This window comes from Harpia harpyja, chromosome 3, assembly GCF_026419915.1.
Source record: "Harpia harpyja isolate bHarHar1 chromosome 3, bHarHar1 primary haplotype, whole genome shotgun sequence".
NCBI classification, from domain to species: Eukaryota; Metazoa; Chordata; class Aves; order Accipitriformes; family Accipitridae; genus Harpia; species Harpia harpyja.
Genome location: NC_068942.1, coordinates 2941558 through 2964612, shown reverse-complemented (window position 1 = coordinate 2964612; position 23055 = coordinate 2941558). Strand labels below are relative to the sequence as shown.

At 37.8% G+C, this 23055-nt stretch overlaps 1 protein-coding gene across 13 annotated transcripts in view; it reads right to left on the bottom strand.

Annotated features, from left to right (window-relative positions):
• TRDN (triadin) overlaps positions 1–23055 on the bottom strand; it is a 242223-nt gene that overhangs the window by 206471 nt on the left and 12697 nt on the right. For 11 of the 13 annotated variants that reach the window (XM_052781173.1, XM_052781170.1, XM_052781179.1 and 8 more), the window contains exon 2: positions 17228–17332. The exons of the other annotated variants lie outside the window; for them this stretch is intronic. In XM_052781173.1, the coding sequence (XP_052637133.1) occupies positions 17228–17332 (105 nt within the window). The remainder of the gene's footprint in view (positions 1–17227; positions 17333–23055) is intronic. 13 annotated transcript variants of the gene reach the window in all.

Below are 23055 nucleotides of genomic sequence, written 5' to 3'. Positions count from 1 at the left end.
TTTCCCACAATTTATCAATCTGAGCAATGCTGCAGAGATGAAGTTCAAGTTTGCTAGAAGGTTATCTATTGCATGCTTTTGGCTACTGATGTAGCCACGTCAAATTTCCCCTTAAAAACTCAGGATGTTATACAATAAAATCACCACCGTTACATTCACACATTGAGGTGGGAGTGAACAGCTATTGACTCAAATCTGACTGGAAGTCAAGCTAAGAAAAATGCTGTTATACTGCTAGATTTTCCTGATGAGTGTGCTTACAGTATGATTCAGGTACCTAAGAAAGGTCTCCGCTGTTGTTATAGATGTTTTATGATATCAAAGACATCCTCACAGGAGTGGCAGGCATCATCTACAGGACAGTGACTTCTGAACTGCCTGGAAGAATCCAGACAGGATGTCCTAAACCACTGAACACAGAAAATAGATGTCTATGTCCCTAGATACTAATATAAACAAAATTGGCTGGAGGAGTTTATCTGAGGACTCCTGAGGAAGACATTGCTGCTACATATTCTCAGGTAGGGTGGATTGTATATCTATATCATTGGAATTTCATGACTCCAAAAAGAAGAGGTAATAACACCAAGATGATTGCCCTCTCTCCTACAACTACTCTGTTATTGCAGTACCCATGGTGCTACCCTGATGCTTTTCTCTGCCTGTTCCTTGCTTTGCCGTGCTGAGGTGTTGTGTGCATTTTTGTCCATCTCCTACCAGTTGTAACCTCCTCCCCAAACCTGCAGTGATGCCATTTACACTACTAGACCAGTAGAGAAAGAGGGGACCTACACATGGGCAATGTTTCCGTCAGACCAGCCAGCAGCAATTCTCCTTTTTCTCAGAAAAGTGCCAAAGTTAAGCGGAGCTCCTGCCCAAGAGGTCAGTGGGGCTTCAGGTGCCCAGTGGGGGGATGAGAAAGACAGGCATTTTTGTTGCTTTGAAATCACCTGATGGAGCCTATTGAGTTTTACTTTTACAGCTGACAGGGGTCATTCAGCAACAGGTTAAAATCAGATCCCTGAACTTCTCCAGACATCCTTGCCGCCCCCTGTATAATACACATTTTCTGTCCCAAGACAAATTTCACTGTCTGTGTTACAGCCCACCAGAAGCCAAGTCAGTTTACTTTAGATGAAGACTGCAGTGGATCAGGAGATTCATGAGCAGATCAGTTGTCCCTGCTTTGGGGGAGTCAACATCTGTCACAGGAGTGGAGGGTGCAGTTGAAGGCTGTTACAATTTCAGCCACCCAATTTTAATCCACCACCACATGTCTGCTAGAGCCTCCTGGCACTTTGGGTTGTGATTGCTATTGATTTTCAATGAGGACGGGAACTTTAAAAAGTTATATATACATTTCTATAAAAAGATTACTCCGGGGATATATACCTCTGACTCCACATCACAATTTCTCATGCACACAGAAGTTCACAGACCCCATCAGGTCACAAATGTCACCTTTACATCAACAGATTGATTTGCTAAATTCCAAACAGCTAAAACTCTGAGATTCTTACTATTCCTCTGGTTTCAGAATTGTCACTTAAGATACAATCTGAAGACCCATAAGGTCTTGTAAGTATAAATAAACCTTGACAATTGGTGACAACTTTGAGGAGAACACCGTGCGACTTTCAGAGTCCAGAGTGAGCTTGTAGTCCTGGCAGCTTAGATACAATACCCTTTATATTTGTGAGCTAAGGTCTCCTTAAGGCATAATAAACATAGGAGTCCATGGTTAAGGATGGGCACTTGATTTTACAGTTCAGCTACTATACCTTCCACTACCCCAGAAGAAAAACAAAACAAAACAAAAAACCCAAACTGAAACAAAAAATATCCCCACTCCATTCAGACTCATTCAAATGTAAAATAGTAATTTTCTGTATCTATGTTATTTCATAGTTATTTTATGTATAACAGTCCTTGTTCTGCCAAGCGCACCAAAAAAAAAAAAAAATCAAGTAAAATATTTAATGTGCAATGCCTTTTTAAGGCTGAGCATATTAAAAGCAGAGGGCTAGTCACGCTACTGAAAAAAAGAGGTTGTTCCCTTTTAAATAATAATATTGTTGCTAGGGCAATTCAGTTGGGATGTGAGAAGCCTCAGTGCAGTCTGCTCTAAATGAAAGAGCTGGTAGATTTTGACTTGTCTATTCCACTCCCCAGATGAACACTCCAATAAATAGGCTATAGAGTATTCTGGATTCAGGTCATTAATGGCTCCTGTTCGACCTATTCCACTTCACTTGGAATATTTAAATACTAATTAAGGGAGCAGAAAAGAGAAAGAAAGACTGTATAAATCGACACTGTACGTTAAGCACCGGCTCGAGCCTTGGGCTTTAACCTGGTGACCTTATCAATCCACCACTGTTGCGACCAGGCAGGCAGAGTCTCAGCCTGTGGTAAGGACGGAACCACAGGGAGGAGAGGACAAGGGATTAGAACCCTTCAGTGAAGGACTGGGCAATGGATATATGATAATCTGCTGCATTTTTTCAGGCCCAGCACATCACCCTTAGTGATTCCACAGACCTCTGCAGCTCTCACAGTAATCACTCTTTTCCCATGCAGAGAAAGTGCTTTCTACCACAAGAAAAGACTACACCTATGCCTGTTGTACTTGTGCCTGACTGTGGCATCCTCCTCTTTGCATCTCTGTGTTATGGTTTCTGCACCCTTGGCTTATAACAAATGGGAAGGAAAAGACAGAACTTCTGCTGTGGTTAATAGTTAGTAGCTTGCAACAAAGTATCAGTATCAATATTCTTTCCTGAAGTGGTCTAATGACTTTTGTCCAGAAAGCTTTTGCCTCGTCATAAGCATGTAGCCAATTTCCCAGCACTTCCATAGGCACAGGGGGTTGAAAACTCTTCACCGGACTCAGGCTTTTCGCTTCCTTCATACATTTATGGGGGAACAAAATGCTGAGCAGGGAGAAGAACCCACTCAGAACCCACTGTATGCACTTGGACAGAGAACCTCCATCATCTTATTTGGCTGGCACCAGAGGCCAAGAGATGCAGATAGTGGATGATGAGTAACAGGGCATAGAACAGCTCAGAGGAGGAAAAGCAAGAGGAGTCCAGCTGGGCAAAACCTTTGGCTCTCCTCCAAATGCTGCTAAAGCGTGTGACTACAGTGGATTTAAAACTACTTACCCTACTAGGGAGGATCTGTAGTCCTGGTAAACTTCAATAGGTTAGGAACCTAGTTAAATCCACTAATATGGATCATGTTTTCTATTGGACATACATAGTAATATAAAGGCAACATTCTTCCTACTGCTGATAGAGGGGCAGAGGGAAACTGGGAAAGACAACTTAAATAGGTAAATTCAGCTTATCTTCGAAAGCTCCTCTCTCTCACCATTATCTGCAATAGCCTCTGTGAGTAGGGCAGTGATCTACGGTTCAGTCCAGAAATGGGTGGCGGGCACCTACTGTAGATCTTCTGAGTATGAAGGAGCTTCTGCAAGCTGTCGAGCAGAAATGTGACAATTTTAAGAAAAGCTAAGTTATTTAGAGCTGCAGCATAAATCTTCTCTTGAGACGGCTGACATTCAGCTATTTCTTTTCTTTTGTACCATATTACATCCCCGTGCGTAGGAATGAATGAATGCAACTGGAATAACTAAAAGGGAATAATGTATAAAAGGAGTTCCACAACTGATACCAGAATTTACAGACTTCTAAATTCATCGCACAGAGTACTGAAATGTTGCTCTACAGTTTATGTAATTAAAGTACAAAGACAAAAACCTCTCAACACATATCATGTATATATTGGCAAACTTCTCAAAATTAAAAGGTAGTCTTTCTGCAGACTAAAGGCTTAGAAAGCTGTGACTGGGACTGTCTGTGAGGGAACATTTGCAGATTTATTGGTGACTGATAGTTATAAAAATGTAATATTCTTTATGAAATGTGGAAAATAGGGTTGGAGATTATCCAGCAGCCAATTCTACATGACAAAAGAAATAGAATAGAGGTTATGGAATATGGAGAGGATGGTGCATGAAAATTAACTGAACGATTGAATTCAGAAAAGGCATTTATAATTACGTATGGTGCTGTGTACTTTTTTAATTTCCTTTTCTGTTATTATATCTGTATTGGTTTTATTTTTGATCAATAGACAGCATCTGATAATTTAAGGAAGTAAATTGTATTAATCTTTTCCATTCGTTCTCCAAGAAATTATGTACACCAATCTTTCGATCTCATCGATTTCAATAAGAAGTTTGTAGAATAAAAGATACATCCTATCAAGCCATTTCATTATCTAGTTCAAAGAAAATGTGTACTTCATGCAGTATCAGTAAATAATACTAATAACAGTACTACTACTACTAAATACTATGAGGTGAAAACTGAAAGTTATTAATGCTGTATTCTACGGCGTGATATATACTCTGGGATTGTAATAATGACTGTTTCTTAGGATACTATGGCGGGTTGACCCTGGCTGGATGCCAGGTGCCCACCAAAGCCACTCTATCACTGCCCTCCTCAGCTGGACAGGGGAGAAAAAATACAATGAAAGGCTCATGGGTCGAGATAAGGACAGGGAGAGATCACTCACCAATTACTGTCATGGGCAAACCAGACTGGACTTGAGGGAATTCTAGTTTAATTTATTGCCAATCAAATGAAAACAAGGATAATGAGAAATAAACCCAATTCTTACAAACACCTTTCGCCCACCCCTCCCTTCTTCCTGGGCTTAACTTTACTCCCAAATTCTCTACCTATCCCCGCCCAGTGGCACAGGGGGACGGGGAATGGGGGTCGGGGTCGGTTCCTCACACGTTGTCTCTGCCGCTCCTTCCTCCTCAGGGGGAGGACTCCTCACTCGTCCTCTGCTCCAGCTTGGGGTCCCTCCCACAGGAGACAGTCCTCCATGAACTTCTCCGTCATGGGGTCCTCCCTGGGCTGCAGGGGGACAGCCTGCCTCACCGTGGTCTTCCCCACGGGCTGCAGGGGAATCTCTGCTCCGGCGCCTGGACCATCTCCTCCCCTCCTTCTGCACTGACCTGCGGGTCTCTCACATATTCTCACTCCTCTCCCGGCTGCGATTGTGCAGGTTTTTTCCCCCTTCTTAAATCTGTTCTCCCAGAGGCTCTACCACCGTCGCTGATGGGCTCGGCCTGGGCCAACAGCGGGTCCGTCTTGGAGCCGGCTGGCATTGGCTCTGTCGGACATGGGGGAAGCTTCCAGCAGCTTCTTACAGAAGCCCCCCCTGCAGCCCCCCTGCTACCAAAACCTTGCCGCTCAAACCCAATACAAATACAGTACACCACCATGTGCTATGTGGAAAAAACCCTAAAGAATCTCTGAAGAAAATAGTTCAACTAATACTAATTAGAAAACCTCCATAACTCTATGAACAGAAAATTACTTTCCAATGACGTATGGCCAGATTATAACAAGGACTGGTGAACTGCATGAAAGGAAAAAGGACTTTTGAATAGAAAGACATAATCTCTGACTCAGGAATTTCCTTTATTTCATATCACTAAGTGCTGAGCAAGTAGTCTGGCAGGGCAGGGGTTAAGCATTTAATGCCTGAACTTATACGTTTTCCCTTAGCCATTGGCTGCTGCTACTGAAGACAAGAAAATGCAACAGCTGGACCAATCCTCTGACATGTTGGCTGTTCTGATGTTCTTGCTGACCTTATTTTCATCAAAAAATATCAAATAAATATCAAAGTCAAAGAAAAATCAATTTTTAACAATGTTTTATTTCTGTTATTGCTTCTCCATTGCTCTTTATGTGCAATGCTACTTGTACAGAAGCAGGATCTTTTCACTTTAAGAACCTGCTGCTTACTTGCAGTCATAATTCTTCCGTTGTGATATTACAACCATTTCCATGTCAACCTATTGTGAGGATTACGATGATTCTAAATGGGAGGGAGCAGCAAGAGAAAATAAACTTTTAAGAAACAAATCTACTATTTTTATGCAAATGCCCTTTATAATAAAAAGGAGAAATATAAAATGTATGGGAGGGTTTTTTTTCCACATGGAACAATTTTTCAAAACCTGCTGTGAAGTGCTAATGACTCTAAACAAAAGAAATACGGAAAACTCAGAAACTAAGCTCCAATGTTTTTAAATAAGTTTCTTTCTATATTTTGCTCTTTCCTATATAATGCGTCACTTTTTGAAATAATTATTCAGCTGAAGCACAGCACTTCATCATACTCCAAGAACACCAAATCAAAATACTTCCAAACCCCACATTTTCCATGTAGCTACAATTATTTGAATGCATATATCTGATTTTGTTTTTTCTGAGGACAACTGCAAAGATTACTTGAAAGATACTTTTGTGTATATAAAAGATTGGTTCTATCTCATATAACGAGTTGACATATGTGGTTAACTCCTTGCCGTGCAGATTCGAATGATGGATTTGGACCACTGCTGTACTCAAGGAGTCAGAATCCCCTGAGGGAAACCTGGACTTCACCCCCCCAGGAGCCCTCCTGATCGAGGGGAGAAATCCAAGCAATAAAGGATGGTTTGTCTAGAAAAGCTCAGAGCATGGAATGGCGTAGTAGGGAAGGAAGTCTTCTACAGTCGGGAAATTCAATTTGTTCTAACAACAAGTGTAACTTAGAAAATTTTGAAAAGGAGTAAGGATATCTAACTGAGAAAAGTCTCTTTGTTCCAGACAGATTTCCAGTGCAGAGAAGAGTGGGAACAAAAATCTTACCAAACACTTCCCCTCCCCCCAAAAAAAGCCTTGATGAAAACCGAATAGGCAACATCTGCATTTTGAGGAATGCATCATTGGATCCTGTTGAAGAAATACTAATATTAGCTATTACTTCTTGTTCTGGAATAGGCCAAGGTATGAACTGTAGTATTAGATGAATTACGTATGAAGAAGAGGAATTCTCCCTATTTGTACAGATGTCTTGAAGCAATCTGAGAACTTCAGGGAGGTGAAGTGGAGACCAGTTTCGGTCAGACCACAATTACATTGTGTTTTAAAATACGATCAGCAGTAAAATAAGTTAACTCTCTCTCAGCTGATATATTTCTAACCTTTGAATTCAGAGAGCCCATTTAGGTCAGCAGATGCCTGCAGGATTTAGGAGCCCACATCCCATTGAAAATTCATATGAGATGAGTCCTAAATCACTTGAAAAGTTGAACTTCTGTGATCCGGAGCTGAATTTCTATCTTTCCTTACATGTGTAATTTCATAGTCTAGTAGACCATTTGTCAATACTCCAAATTAAGTGGAGTATTAAGTATTAAGTGGAGTATTTCTCTCTTATACCTTTGGAAGGAAGTGTAAAAAATGCCTTCACTTCATTCCAAAATTGCTTATAAAGAACATTATGCTGATACAACCTTTAACCTTCTGTCTCTGTATGGTTGTTTCTTATGTGTGTATGTATTTCAAAGAGCTTTTAGATTATTCTGATTATTCAAGTACAACAGACACAGAAGGGATTAGTGGTTAGTTAGTAGTTAAAAATCTTCTGTGTTGTTGAGCCTGCTGAAATAGTCTTACATGACTGATTGTATTGCAAACCTCTCTGTAATAATTCATACCTGAAATGACTTTAGAAAGAAAAGTAAGGGAAGCCCTAAGGACCAGGTTTAAAAGTTAGCAGGTTTTATTGGGAAATTTTATAGATCATTTTACTTACACCTATATAACTTTGTGTAGTAATTTCTTGAGAACTTAGCAGACCACAGGGGTTAACCATAATCAACACAGAATAAATTACTTCTGTAAAATCAAAACTGCAGGAAGTACAGTTGATAAGAACAAGAAAAGTGTCGTTTACTGCAGTTTTCAAGCATGGCAAAGGGACATTGAGCTGCTCCCTTTCCAAAAGGCAGTAGACTTTCATGATCTGCAAGTTGGACGTTTAAATTTTTCTCTTTGAAAGACCTCTTCAGTTTGATACAGTTTTTACATTTTCTTTTAGACATGTTGAGATTTATTAAAAAAGCAAATGTTTCATTTCCAGCTTCTCAGTATGCAGATGAGATAAGAATGTAACTGAATTCTGAACACTTAATCCTAAACCACCAATACCCTGAAAAATCCATTATTTGTTTGGTTCCACACCTGAATTTTTTTATTGATCAGTAGTAATACCTTCCCTTCTTTGGAAACAAATTGGTGCTCTAAAACAGTAAAAAGAAGTTTTACCTTCCTGTTTATCTTAGAAATCTGACATTTCAGAAAGAGATGCCAACGGGATATTTAGACATACTTGTGAGTTGATATAAACTGAGAGGTACACCTTATCTTTTAAAATGTCAAAATGAAGGTTGGAGGAAAATGGTTGCCATTTATCTTTAAATAGCATGAAGCCTTCTGAAGCAAGAGCACTGTATGCATTCCCCTTGTTATTTGTTTTTGGAGACTCAAATCTACACATCCCTGAAACTTTCAGAGGGGATTAGAGAAAAACATTGACATTTTTTTTCATTATGGAAAAAAAGAAAAAGAATCTATTCCCATCTGTAAAATAATGATAGTCATAATAAATATTGAAAGTCACTAGGATAAACAGTAGGTTACAAATACTTCTGTCTTCACTCCGGACAAGTGTATCAGTATAAAGAAATTCTGTAAAGACAATTCCAGATCTGTGCTTCCTCTGGTGGAACTACCATTACCTCTCAAATAAGTTTATCTAGGAACGATTAATAAGATGGTTTGCTTGCTTTCATTTATTCCAAGCTAACCTGACAGTGGAAGTAGGACCAACTTTATATGTCTTATTGGACTGATATCTACAGACTCTGAAAATGAAAGTAGTTCTAGCAATAATTCAATGTACTCTCCACAACTTATGGTGGAAGCAGTGTCTCACATCGCAAGTCTGCCAAGTCTTCCATATGGAGCTGTCCAGTCATTACAACACTCAAATATGGAGATCACCACATGCATAGTTTCAGTATATATATGCATAAGTCATATTGAAGAGACTTGGTCCAGCTGCCTTACAAGAGACAGAGGAAAAAAGGCATTTTTAGCCAACAAGAATACAGAAATTGCTATCCTAAGTGTTATGCAGTAAATATATATATATTGAAAAGACTTGCTAAAAAAGTGGAGAGACAAAATTCCTCATCTGACAAAAGGGGAAAACTACAATAAGTGGCAAGTGACTCGTGACAAGTCAGTCATCTATGTCAGTGATATATCTCATCCGTACCTGACAATTTACCCAGGAAACTATATTACAGGTTGTGCTGTCTGGGAGAGAGAAAACTGAAAGAGATCTACTGAAAACTTTTATATAGCTTGCAAAATAGTATAACCAATTTCATGACAGACAGTAGTTAGCTATAGTCAACAGGAACAGATGAACCAAGGTCCATCTTCTGTCAGGGAGTTATTTTCTAATAAATGTGAGAGTACTCCATCTGTATACTCACAGAATAGCTAAAGGGAAGTCCACTACATGGGCACCTAAAATACTAGGGAAACAAGGTTTTCTGAAGCTTGCTTTGACACTTATGGGGCTATCAAAATATACGTCCAAAATACTTTTTGATATACTATTTGTATTCAGTGTGTGCTCCCATAAGAAAAGAATTCTAGGAAGCAGTGGCAGTCATGATAGAAATGGTTCCTCTGAAGGTTTTGGGTTGTTTTTTCTTTTCTTATTCTTTGGTCTGAAAGAATCCTTTGGAAAATATCCCTTTAGTTTTAGGGCACGAGAGGGCTCTTGAACTGACACCGTGGAATAGAATTCAGTGCTTAGGTAAAAGTTAATGGTGTGTTTTATCATTTTTCTTTTGCAATACTGATTCCAAAAATGGTAATCTGAAGTTTAACCTTGATAGACTAAATTAATATTATCATTCATCTCTGATCTTTATTTGGAAATAGGCATGATCCCTATGGGCAGCTGAGACACATAGGATATGCCGTCACAGTGAGAACAGTTGATCTTTGCTGAGGGTACATATTCACAGTACCTCTGTCATATAAAATGTGTTCCAAGATTCTCAAGAGCTGGGAAATCTTTACACTATCTTACAAAGGTTTCTTTAATATAAGCTTATGCCAGACACTCACATTTTAGAAGAAAACTTTATTTCAAATGAGCATTAAATAATCTGGAGAAAATGGGATGTTTTTGAGACTATTGAGACCCATTCCAAGTACCAAAATCTTTGACCAAGTAGGAAAAAGTCACTGTGCCCTCCCTTACTCACAGCCATTCCTGAACCAGCTACCATGACTTAGCCATGTCTCAATCCATTTTATTTAGGATTATACCCTGGCCAAGTTTCGGAATGTGTGAAAAACTTGTCAATTCAAGTTTGATGAGAAGAGATCGCTACATAGTATTCATGTAGAGGTATAGAGTCCTAGGTATCTTGTTTTCTTTTCTCTTTTCCTCCCTATGCAGGTATTTTTATAGCACCTCATTTACACACTGAAAAGAAGGAAAACCAAGAATACTTAGGATTCCTTGAAGGTTACCTGAGGAAAAAACAAAATCACTTCAGTAATCATATCTTTCTCTGCATCCTTCCTCCTGTCAGCCCAAATCAATAAACACCTGTCAGTAGAATAAGGTCATGACCAGATTTTAGAAATTGTTAGCAATATCTGACTTTTATCCACAAGTAAATTAACAACAAATGAGACTATCAGTGAGTCTGTCTTGTAACCATACCTAAGCCCAGAGGACTTCTAATATTGCTAATTTTCACACTACCATATTCTGAACAAACGAACCCAGAAGAGTTACTCAACAGCACAATGAATAACCTACAGATTGGTTTAGAACTCTTGCTTCCATGACCTGGAAATCAGGCCCCAAACCCTACTCATCTAAGAGGCTAGAGATGACCTACAATTTAAATCTTCCTAGAACACCTCTTCAGCTCTCTGCAGAGTAGATGAGATAAAATAATAAAGACTTCAACTGACCACACAGATACGAGATTCAGAGTGGTCTCTAATTTATCCTAGTGATAAATGACAAGAAGTGGTTACCTGGCTACATTATTTAGCTCCAGAAATGGAGCCATTCTCTATAATAATTCCTAGAATTATCGCTTATTAGGCAGTGAAATATCGATGTGGCATATAAAATAAAACTTCAAATTACAGGCAAGTCTGGATTATAATCTGTGCACAAGTCTGTACAGCTCCATGCCTCTCCATTACTACTTGTCTGAAGAAACTATGGAATCCAAACTCAGCTATGACTTTTTCTGGCAAAAATGAGTGCATTCATTAAAAGCAACACTTTGATGTGTGCACTTAAAAAGGTTATTTGTTTTATTTCCAAACTATGAGTGAAGTTCCAATTTCTACATCAATTCTAACTTGAAATGTCATGTAAGATAGCCATGGAAATATGCAAGAAGTGCAAGGTTATTAAAGTAAATATTTTTTTGTGGGTATGATATTAGTGCTATTATATGGGCAGGATATTTTCTTTGCTTAGACTTTTTGGTGTATAATAACAGCATTACACAACTTTTGTGATTTACAGAGAAAGAATTGGCAGAGTTATCAGCTGATGAACGTAGCTCAAGATTTTCCTGTTTCCTACAAAAGATGCTAACTTATTTTCCCACCTGAGAGAGTAAATCCAAATCCCAAATGAATGCTTTTTTCAAGTATATATGCCAGAACATTCTGCATTAATGGCTTCCACATAAAGCAATAATGACATAATTTTAAAGCAAAATTTTTTTCACTAAGCACAAAATTGCCAACAGTAGTACAGAACAAGTTCCTAATGTGAATATATATGTATTTTTTCAGTATTAATTTGCTGAATCATAAAAGTAAAACTGGCTTTTCCCCTACGTCCTTGAACATGTAAATATTTATCCATATAAAAGCTATAATACCTGAGGAGGATGTTTTTGGTATAGAATTCAGGCCTTAGAAAGGAAAAAATAATTTTGATCCATGGAGTAATTGTTAAGTGACTCGAAGAAGTGACATCTTAATCTTGAAACTGATTCATATGAAAAATTTACTTGTAGGCTAACAGTCCTTTAAACTTACTCAGTGATGGGTGAGATAAAAATCTTCTCTGAATTCAAAGTTATCTAAAACAAAAGATAATTTATTTTTAATATCTATCTATATAGAGTATGTCTAAAAAAGCTCTTTATCCTGCTTACATTAAGCTTCTAAGCATATAACCCAAACCAGGAAGAACAAATTGATGATAAGCTTATGTGTTTGTAATATAAATGAAATAAAAATAATCTCTAGTGAGAGACATATTTGTGAAATTATTTTAACAATATAAGAATCCAAATTCTAGAAAACAAATTCAAACTACACATGCTTGTGCAGAGCATAGAATGTTGTGACATTATCATTAATTTTAATTCACTCTCACGGCATTTTTCTAATCAGCACTAGCATAGAAATGGCACAAAAGTGTTGAAATATCTCTGAGTTGCCCTTTCTGGGCTCCTCTCTGCCCTATGCATGGATGGGGCATCCATTTACTTATATTTTTGGAATGTGAATCTTTCTGAAGTTCATAGTCTCTCTCAATTCCTGTGTCTGCATCAAAATATTAGACACTGAGACAAAATAGGGTGCCACCTTATTTAGCCATGCAAGACTAATTAACATCTAAGTAGACTTCAGCAGAGCAGTCCTCAAACCTCAGTGATACATATTAGAACAGAAGAAAACCTTTCCACTTTTTTAATGGCATAATCAGTCCAAAAAGCATTCATAATGTTAAAGTCTTGCGTCAGTGCCGTTTAAAAGATTTTATTCGGAGTTAAAAAAAGCCTCCATCTCGAGGTGACCCCTCCATGTTGTTATTCCTAACTGGAACAGAAAGTGAGCTACGGCAGGGAAAAATTTTGACCTGGTTGGAATGATAGTTTCCTTATTTCCTCCCATGCATTCTAAATCAAATAATCTTTAGCATCTGCTGTAAACACGCACAAAGTCATCGCAAAACCATTCGGCTCTCAATCACAAGCTGTAACACCTCCCCACATTCTCTGTAATAGCAGATCCATCTAGTAGGAGCTCCTGTATTCCTAGCCCACAGTAACAGCAGGTGCTGCAAAGTTTTCACCCAGCTTGATCGCCTTGCACGCACATCAGGCACTTGCAGGACCTCTGTAATGTTCCTGGCATCTTGCCCCGACTGTAGCATTTTTGCGCTTCACTCCCTGACTCTCACGGTGATAGGAAAAGAGAAGAACAAAGTTGCATACCTATGCCTCAGGTTCAACTGTGATGCCCAAAAAGGGTATTTATGCATATTTGTCCTGTTTTCATCCCACTCTCTTTCATCCAACAGAAAAACTCTTTTGTTCCGTATCAGTGAAATAGAGACAGCAGCTGAAAGGACATTTTTTAGCCTGATATGGCTTTCCAAACCGCCTGGGCTGTGTTCACAAATCTTCTAGTGACGCTCAAACGTGTCCATATAAACACAATGTTTTCCTAATTACTAAACCTTCATATAGTCTCAGGTCATATCCAAAATGTACAGTTCTGTTCTGGGTATTTTTATACATCTTCAAATCTGGATTTATTTGCCCCTAGTCTTCTATCCTTGATCTTCCCTCCAGCTCACACTCTGATGTAAGGCCATAGTATTTTCATTTGAAAGAAAGGAAGCGATGGAGCAATTAAGTGACGAGCAAAGGCCTTACTGGAAGTCTGGCAGGACTGAACCTGGGTCTCCTGTCCTAACTTCTGGCTCATTGCTCCTCCTACATTGTGTAATGTTTAAAGCTAAATCACAGGCTGCTTCTGAGTGTAGTTGTTCATCTTCTTTGCCCATCTTTTCAAGCCACTTATACACATTCAGCACGTATATAAAGTTTCTTGAAATCTTTCCATCTTGGATTTTAAGAATACCAAAGCTACTGCTACTTTCTCATTTAAGGAAACTTTCAAGCAATTCTCTGAAGTTTCTTTAATATTAATACAGCAGTCTCAACTCATAACGTTGTCAGTATAATGAAAAGAGATCGAGATGTCCTCTGCAGATGTAGATGGTGATAGTCCTTTCTAAATTTTTAAGAAAGCTTTCGAGAGCTACTTAATTATTCTGTATACATCTTTGCAAGATTTTGCCTGCTGTTATATTCTGGTCAAAGGCCTATTCATCATCTAACCTTTCTTTATTAATTTCCTTTTCTATTCTATCAATAGAGTGCAGCTTCAGCTGTAATTAGATAAGTGCTAATAAATAAAAAATGCATACTTTCACATTTATTGAAGATGAACATTTACATTACAGTCAATATCTCAGCCTTACAGCTTACATTGACTTCATTCTTATGGTCGCGTAACTGATAATCTTCCACTCACTAACACAATTCATCCCCCAAAAGGACAATACATTCAGAATGCTGTTAAAGTATTATGGTGGAAGACAAGAATAGATACAAAATGTATCTAAAATAATTGAATGACTAATAATGAATAAGATTCACAGTATGAAATAGAAGTAGGCTATAAGACATTGTACTATACTTGCTATAACTTGTCTTGGCTTTTTATTTAAGGTAGTGCTTTATTTAAACCTTAGGCCAGGTGCCACATAGGAAGTGTGGAAAAAACTGTAGAGGATGTTATTCTTAAAGAACTCTACCTACATACTACAGGGCATATCCCATGCACTCCCCAGGACCTGCGCAGGCAGGCTGCTTTTGACAGTTAACATGCCTTTAGGGTTCTTCTACCATTAGGAACTGCAACAAAAGGTTCGCACCACTTAACCAGGCAAATAAGACGTAAATAAGACATCAGTCTTATTTACAGCTGAGCCTGTTTCCAAGCCCAGATCAACAGTTCATGCTTGCTCATCCTGCTGATTAGGGCAGGAGTGGTGTTGTCAGCTTTTAAGGGACATTCATGAGATACCTACTGTGGGAGAGAGCTGGAACATTTTCCTTGTCCCTACCTGGGGAGGTGCAGGTTAGATTTTCTTCCCTCCATTGCCAGAAATGCTCAGACCTGGCAGACTACAACCTGACAGAGTCCCTTGGGTATTCATTCCTCAGAGGGTGCTATTCCCTAACAAACTACTACACAAATGGACTCGGAAGACCACTAAATATCAGGGGCTTGTTAAAGTCACCGTTCCTATGATCAAGTGCTGAAAATGTTGACAACAAATCTGCAAGTATAAGAAAGTGCAAGGTCTACTTGTCATGGAAAAATATTGTCAGGATTTGTATCATGCGCAGTGTAGTTCTGTCCCAGCTGATACTTAAATTCACATCACCCTTAGTCAGGAGCTACTTCTCTGCAGAAAGAAGTATAGATTAAGAAGAGTTAGGGTGCTGAAGCACTTGCAGATTCATATAGTGGAAATTTGGGCAGGTAGCTTTTACACAGAATAAATTCAGATGATACCTTTGGAAGCACACAAGCCATGAAAATGGTATTTGTACAAGAGATCCACAGAAAATTAATAGTCTGTGTGTTGGGAAGTTCACATTATTCATATGTATGTCCAAAAAGGTGTTCATGAAATGCTGGTTATAAAATCAATGAAGAATAAAATAATTTATGATTTCCTTATCTTCCCACTTCACTGCCCTAGCATCTAAGCAAGTTGGAAACACAAAACAAAAAAAATGTTTCTGCAATCAGATGTAAATCAGCAGCTTACTAACTGATAACAAAGGACTAAAAATACATGCTCTTTCACATAGAATGTGTGCTCTTCTTTTTCAGCTGATGAGACACTACTGTAATTCTAGTTTTATTCAAAACCATTGAAAATATTCTCTCCAATCACTGGGACAATAAAAGGTAATATTTCTATATTTGTTGTAGCAGAAAAGTTTGATTCTTCCAATTAAAAGAAATAAAGGCATAAAAGAAGAGGAAAGATTGAAAGCAAACATAGATATGAAGTCCTGACTGTAGCTGAAAACAAGAGAATCTTTTCCGAAACCAGATTCAGAGATATAGCAAACTTCATGTAGGCAACTTTCATTAAAGACCTAAGTAAGTGCATCTACTTTTTGAAGACTTAGGATTATTCGGTTAGACAAAGTGAAACAATTCTCAACAAAAACTTAAAGATAACAAGGATTGCGTTAGTAGTGATAGCAACTACAGTGATTTCAAAGGTATTGACTTGACATGTTCAATAAGTCCACAAATGTAAGAGTTTACAGTAAATGCAAAAAGTAGAATAAAACTAGGACTGAGATAGAGAAAAAAGTGGAACGATATCTTCAATAATATGAATGTAGAGAATGTGTCCTGTAAAAGCATGAACACATTAGCTGAGTTTTCATTCACACTAACTTGAACCAGTGAATCTGTGGGAAGGTTGTTTTCACTTGTATATTCCTTAGGGACAGCTGACAAAAGTTGTTTTAGTGAGGAAACTATTGAGACAACTACTATAATAAAATATACTTTCAAAAGTACAATGAAGTTTCTGAAGTTTACAATGTGATTCTGCAAAAACACAGACTTTAAGACAGGGTACAGTTCTTCATGAAGTGCACTAAGCCTGAAGATTTTAACACCACCATTTGTCTGTCTGCAGAATACACAGAATATTCTATTTTAAAGTGCATTAATGTTGTATCTCATGTTTAATTTATATTTACTTAAATAAAGCACACTCTAAAAGAGAATACCTTTGGTATTGCTTAAATTCAAAGATGAGAACTGAGAGGAGAAAGAGGAACATGATGTACTACCAGGACTTCACAGGCTTTTGTAAACACTCCGGTTTTTCAGCACACTTTACACATTTTTGTTTGTTTTGATACCTATTCTTGTGCAAATAAAAATATCTGTGTTTTTTTAGTTGGTTGGGTGGGGTTTTTTTTCAGATTAGAGATTGATCTCCATACTGTATAGTGAACTACAGGCTGGTCTCCAGACATCTGAGAAAATGAGTAGTGCAGGGTGGGAAGAAGATCTAGGGAGTTTTCTAGGGACTTACTAATACAAGCTTTATTTCACCATTCCTTTCTAAGTCTTAACACAAGGACCTAACACTAATTGTAACCGTTTGTTATGTCCTGTGCGCCTACATGACCAGGAATTCAGACTTCTGCACAAATTTTTGCAGACATCCCACAGGATGAGAGGAAACGTCTCTCTTCCTACTTATTCACATAAACAAAAAAACAGGGAGAGGTGGAATTGGCTGAAAATGAGATTGCTGGGCTAGAAAACAGACACATAATAGCATTATAAGGTGGTTTTTGTTGCTAGTTAAATAGTTTCACCTGGAAAACAGCTGCCTCCTCCAGTGGGATATTGACACTGGAATTGCTCCAATGCAACCGATGTACATCTATTTTCAAGAGAAGATGCAATCCGTATCTGTCTACCTGGGCATTTTGAGGGAAAGAAGGAACATCTGGAAGTTAAAATTGTGTTCACATTTGAGAAATGCCAAGAAAATGTAACGAGCTTAATGAAAGAATAAAGGGGAAAGTGGCTGAGTCTGCAGATACAGGGAGTCAATGATTACAACTTGATGAGGTTTGGAAATAAACATTATGTTGCATTCAACATCTCTTAGAGCAGCTCAGAGCCATAGAAAGAAGAATGGACATGGGTTAGTTGAAATTTTACATAATGTTTGCAATATCTAAGGAAAGGCCACATTGTGAAAGAAATCTTGGGCCTTAGACTTGCAAAGATACTTGTCTAGTTTTAAGTTTAGGCAGACCCTATACTCCAGGGTCTGAAGCCTTATTGTTAAAACTCAAAGACAAACATTTATTTAAAGACCAATTTCTGCTATGGTGAAAAATTCTTTTGGAACATGAAGATTTCTGAGACTCAAGAACAGACTCAAAATCACTGCCCCTGGGGATGTGGAACCATCCCGGCCATCTAGCACTGGGAGGAGAGGCATCCCACCGCAAATGACTCTGGCGTGGGGCAGCGAGGAAGCTCGTGGGTCCTGAAGCCCACCAGATCTGGCTGTCTCCAGCAGAGTGGAGAGTGGAGTAATCTCTTGTCTTCTTGTTTGGGTTACTTATGTAAAAAAAAAAACAGTCAGCAAGCAAAAACCGTAACGCATGATTTATATATCTAAATAGCACAGGTAAGCACTAAAAATATTCTCAGGAATTACAATGTTAACTTTTGGAGAGTCTTATAGTTTAATATTTACTTTACTAGACCGTTAAAGCTTAAAATTATTACCAAGAGGACTTTATTCTCTAAAATATTAAGGAAATCAAAGAATCTCTACAAGTTAAAATTACTGTAAGATTCTAGTGTAGAGACTGTTTCTTGCTACACGAAGTAAAGTGATTAGCCCAATGCAGTCCTTACCTCTAGGCACTATCACAGTAAATGAATAATAAAAAAAAAAGATAGATCCAGTGCCACTTTATAGTTCTGGCAGCTGCTGCAGATGCAGAGGATTTCTGGATTTCTGCGCTTAGCATGACACACTAAAGAGTGGATAGCAACCATGTTGTAAAACTAACTTAGTCATTTGTATCTCTTTTGTGGAACTGCCTTTAGCACTTCACAGTGTGAAATGCATTAGCCTGTACTGGGCGACAAATGAAACGATGGCAAATATATTCTTAAAAGAAACTTCCCGCTAATTAGTTTTTAAGACAAAAACCTAGCCCTCGTCATTGTTTTGCCTGTAGAGTTGAAATTATCTTAATTCATTAACTTGGGCAAAATTGCACATTGCCCCCCACCCCGATGCACTAATATCTGCATATGCACATTTAATTCACATTTCATTTTAATTCTAAGTGTGTGCTGAAGCCTCATCAATATTTGCAGCTAACCTTGCAAAGCAAAAAGGCTTTCCTGAAATTGCATTCTCACATATTTGTAGCTGTTTTCTTCATAATTTCCAAAATTACTAAATTCCCTTCTTTCCAGAATAACAGCCACCTAGCGAAGTTTCCCTTGTGATCTTTCTTACATGAGCTCTGTATAAATCACTACAAGAAAACAACAAGTCACTGGAAACCTCTGGTTCAATAGCAACTTGCAGGCAAAATATAATAAAGTTGTATTGCAAAATCTATGGATTTCTCACTCGTGATAAATGAGGGGAATAGGCGTGGAGGTGTGGCTCTGGGCAGAGGGCCCTGCTGCACTTCTTTCTGGAAGGGGAAGGAAGGAAGAGAGTAGGTTGGGAAAGAGGAGTTTTGGCCATTACTGATCTGGAAATTCATCACTTCATCTGGTTTGCTAACAGCAGAGCAGAGCATGACATTCTCCAGAGCACTTCAGGTGGCTTTTATGTAATCAATACAAAATGACGATGTCTAGAACAAGAGATGCGTTTTAGGATAAATGCATCTCACATGGATTAATTCTGCTTGGGCGTCTGATAACAGGGCTACTCTTGCTGTGAAAAAAATGCTTGTATTTAGTTCTGAGTTGACATGCCTCTTACTAAAGTGATTACTTTATCAAATATATTTACAGATTAAAAATAAACAGAAAGAAAAAAAAGCTTTTTGAGCCCTTTCTTTTTTGAAGCAGAAGAAAAACTTGTATCGTCAGAATTCACTCTCTGCTACCAAAATGTCTTCATCGACTTTACAGGTTGTGACACAAATTAAGAGCAGTGTGTGTAGTGGTTCTGCTCTAAGTGATAGGATATAGTCAGCCATCTAGGCATGTAGCTGTCCCAGGCACACAGGAGCGACATTCAACCTCTGTCACGGATCTTTTGCTATAATTAGTGATATAATACTGGTAAAAACCCAAACCAAACTGAAAAACCACTAAGTATTTAAAGGGATGAGTCTAACTTTGGATATTTCCTTGTGAAATGCTCACATTTTTTAATCCTATCATGCATGGTGATGCAAGAAAATCTCTAGGACGAAGAGGGTTTGAAGTTTTCTCTTAAAAAAAGAAAAGCAATTAAAAATATACTAATTTCATGTTATGATTACAGTTTCAATATTGGGATTATAAAACTATGAAATGTATATAGACTGAACTGTATCATATACATGTGATATTGCCTCTTTGGGGTGTTAAGTTGTATCCTGCATCATACATGCTTCCGTAGCAATTCAGTTGACTTCACTAGGAGTTACATAGATAGACCTGAAGCCAAAATTAAGGTCCTACCTGTTATAGGAAGAAAAGGTCAAAGCAAAATGAGGATCTTAACATTTGAATAGATGTATTAAATTATGCCTCTAAAAACAGTAAAATAGTTACCAGAAAACTGTATTTATGGTAATTGTGTCAATTCTGAATAACCTCTTAGCGAAGATTGAAACAAGATTTAGCCTTCCTGACATGCATAGAGAACCACAACTTAAATCTACATAATGGAATATAGGAAAAAAATGGGTTCATTTACATACCAAAGGAGGCTACAGAGGCTTAGATTCATTGTGCCTTTGACAATTTGACTCCAGGCAAAGGTACAGAAAAACTTTTGAAGCTGTGAGAACATAAGCATGTACAGGGAGTAGCAGGTCTTTACTCATTACATATTTGTAAAGAATTTTTTAAAAATGTCTTTGAGGGTAGAAAGAGGAGACTTCTCCAGTGAGAAAGTTTTTCTGTGCCTGGCATTTTATATTTTCCTTTCTTATGGTAAATGCCTTCACATGGCACCAAGCAGAACTTTTAGGCCAGAGGTAAGTTCATACTGTGCTGTAGGACTGATTCTAAAAAAAGCCCAAATCAGCCACAGGACTCAAGTGAGGCTTATTCAGGACTTAAAACCACAGCTTTTTCATTCTGATTTCTAAGGGCAAAACCCAGCAATGACCACAATTTTGAGCGACTGAACTGGTTTGACTGAAATTGAACATAGGTGAGTTTTAGCATATGAGACAGTTTGGGATGGAAAAAAGCCCCAACAGTACCTTCTACAGCTTTTTTGTTTGGCCTCCTGTACTTTACATGATCTGTTTTGTTAGCTCAGCTCTTTTCCTCAAAATCTAATGAGTCTGAAGAATAATGTAGCTGCTTGCTGTGTGCTTTACCATGTTCTGATTACGTTCTGCATTTAGAGAAGGTACCAGAGTTACCTCTTCTGCATATTACCTGCAGTATTATCTACCAGATCTTGGAAGAGGGAAGAGAAGAGAAATAGAAAAAGGAAAACTATTACAGGGCAAAAAAAGTATCAGGGGCTATGAAGGAAAGGACAGAACATGGGACAGGAGAAGAACCGTTGGCCCTGTCATCTGGTATCTCTGCTACCTAGTGGTGTCACTATCTCCATCGTTAGTCAAATACTTGGTTGCCATGTACATGCTTCCTAATTCCTGACATAGACTTATGCAAATCAGCTGTGTTGTAGGCACTTATTAGGAATAAAACTAGATGCTAAATCTTGCTGGTCCCATTTGACCACATACTGCTTAAACACATTCCCACTCAGGGATCTAAAGTCTGAATGGTCATGTTCCAATGCACCAAAGCGAGATTTATATAAAGACCCAGGGCTAAGACTAAAATATGAAATAATGGTAATTACCAGTACAAATGTTTAAAGCTGACAGGAGAACTTGACAGTGGGATCATATGTATAAGAAGTATAGCTGGTTGTCCATAGCTTTAAGTCTTTAGATGCAGTGACTTTACAGTTCAGATCTGCTTATCTACTTCGTCTTCCCTGTTACCAGTGTGATCTGCCAGTGTAAAGCAGTAAGGATATTAAGCCTGCATGTCTCTGTAAAGTTCTCTTTGACCATACCTTTGAACTGGTTTTAAATCAGTGTGAGAGCACTGTGGAAAAAGACATTGTTGCTGTTTTACACCTATTTATACATCTGCAACTACTGAAGACATTTCAATATTAATCTTTAATAATTCTCCTTTTGAAGCCCCACTCAAATGATGCTGCAGTGGGGGAAGGCAGGGAATATAATTGTTGGTGCTTTTTGAATCACAAACAGAAGTTTTCTATAAATGCTTTTAAAAATACACTTTTTAAAAATTAAATATAAAATAAGAAAACCCATGCTAAGGACTACACTTTTACACTACTCTACACTCTTACACTACCACCTATAGAAATCACTTTTGTTTAAACAAAAAGCTATGATCAAGCCCTACAGTTGTGAAGAAAGTGAAAGACATCACTGGGCTGTTGGAAATCACTGGTTAAGCAAATGGAGTCAAATTAAGCTAGCCTTTTCTTTTTAGTATAACCTGTTTGCAAATGCAAAGACTATGTTCTTAATTTCAATTTATTTTACTATTTGAAGTCAATTACTATCTTATTCTATGTCAAGAAGTAATTAGGTTTTTTTTTTTAAAGTAGAAAATACATTTTCTTTCTCTACCCTTTGAATAAACATTACATGAAAGAAAATGAGCTCTGTCAGTTATATATTCTTGTAGGATGCAGTGGCCAGAAACTAAATTACAAATAGTATTATATTTATTTAATAAATCACTTAGCTTATCAAACCAGGTTCTATCTAAAATTGACTTTTCCTATATATCCAGTACATCTACAAGACACAAATAAACAATTTTAAAATGCTGGGTTTGTACCATTTTAATTGAATTCCAATTTCCATCCTAATGAAGCCTGACAGAAATCACAAGTAAAAATGAAATTATTATCTAGTAAAAAAGAAATGCACCATTTACCATTCTCTATCATAACACCCCCGCCCTCCCCCTAAAGACTAAGAATCTGGATAAATGGCTCCTGAACTACAGAACTGTTTAATAGACAAATATTTAGGTTATCTTTCTCTCTAAGAGTAAAAGGCACAAATTTAGTGAGAAAGGCTGTACTCAGTCACCATATTAATAATCAGCAAACAGAAATCAGTGTCTCTTTTCCATTCTTTTGGGAAAAAGAATGATAGAAGACATATACAAAAAATATTAAAATTGCTGTTTTGAAACCCAGGTTTCTTGTTTGCTGGTTTAAATCATGATTAAAGTTGGTGATTTAAAAGGTTTTTCAATCATTTTGATTTAAAGCAATCCACCTTCTACTATTTTAAATATGGTTTAAGCTGGTAAAATGAGCACTGCCCACTAGTTCAATCTTCTTAAACAGAGCACAAACCAGGGAATATCAGCATCAGAAAGAAAAAGAAAGCTTCTCCATTTCTGTAAGCAGCTG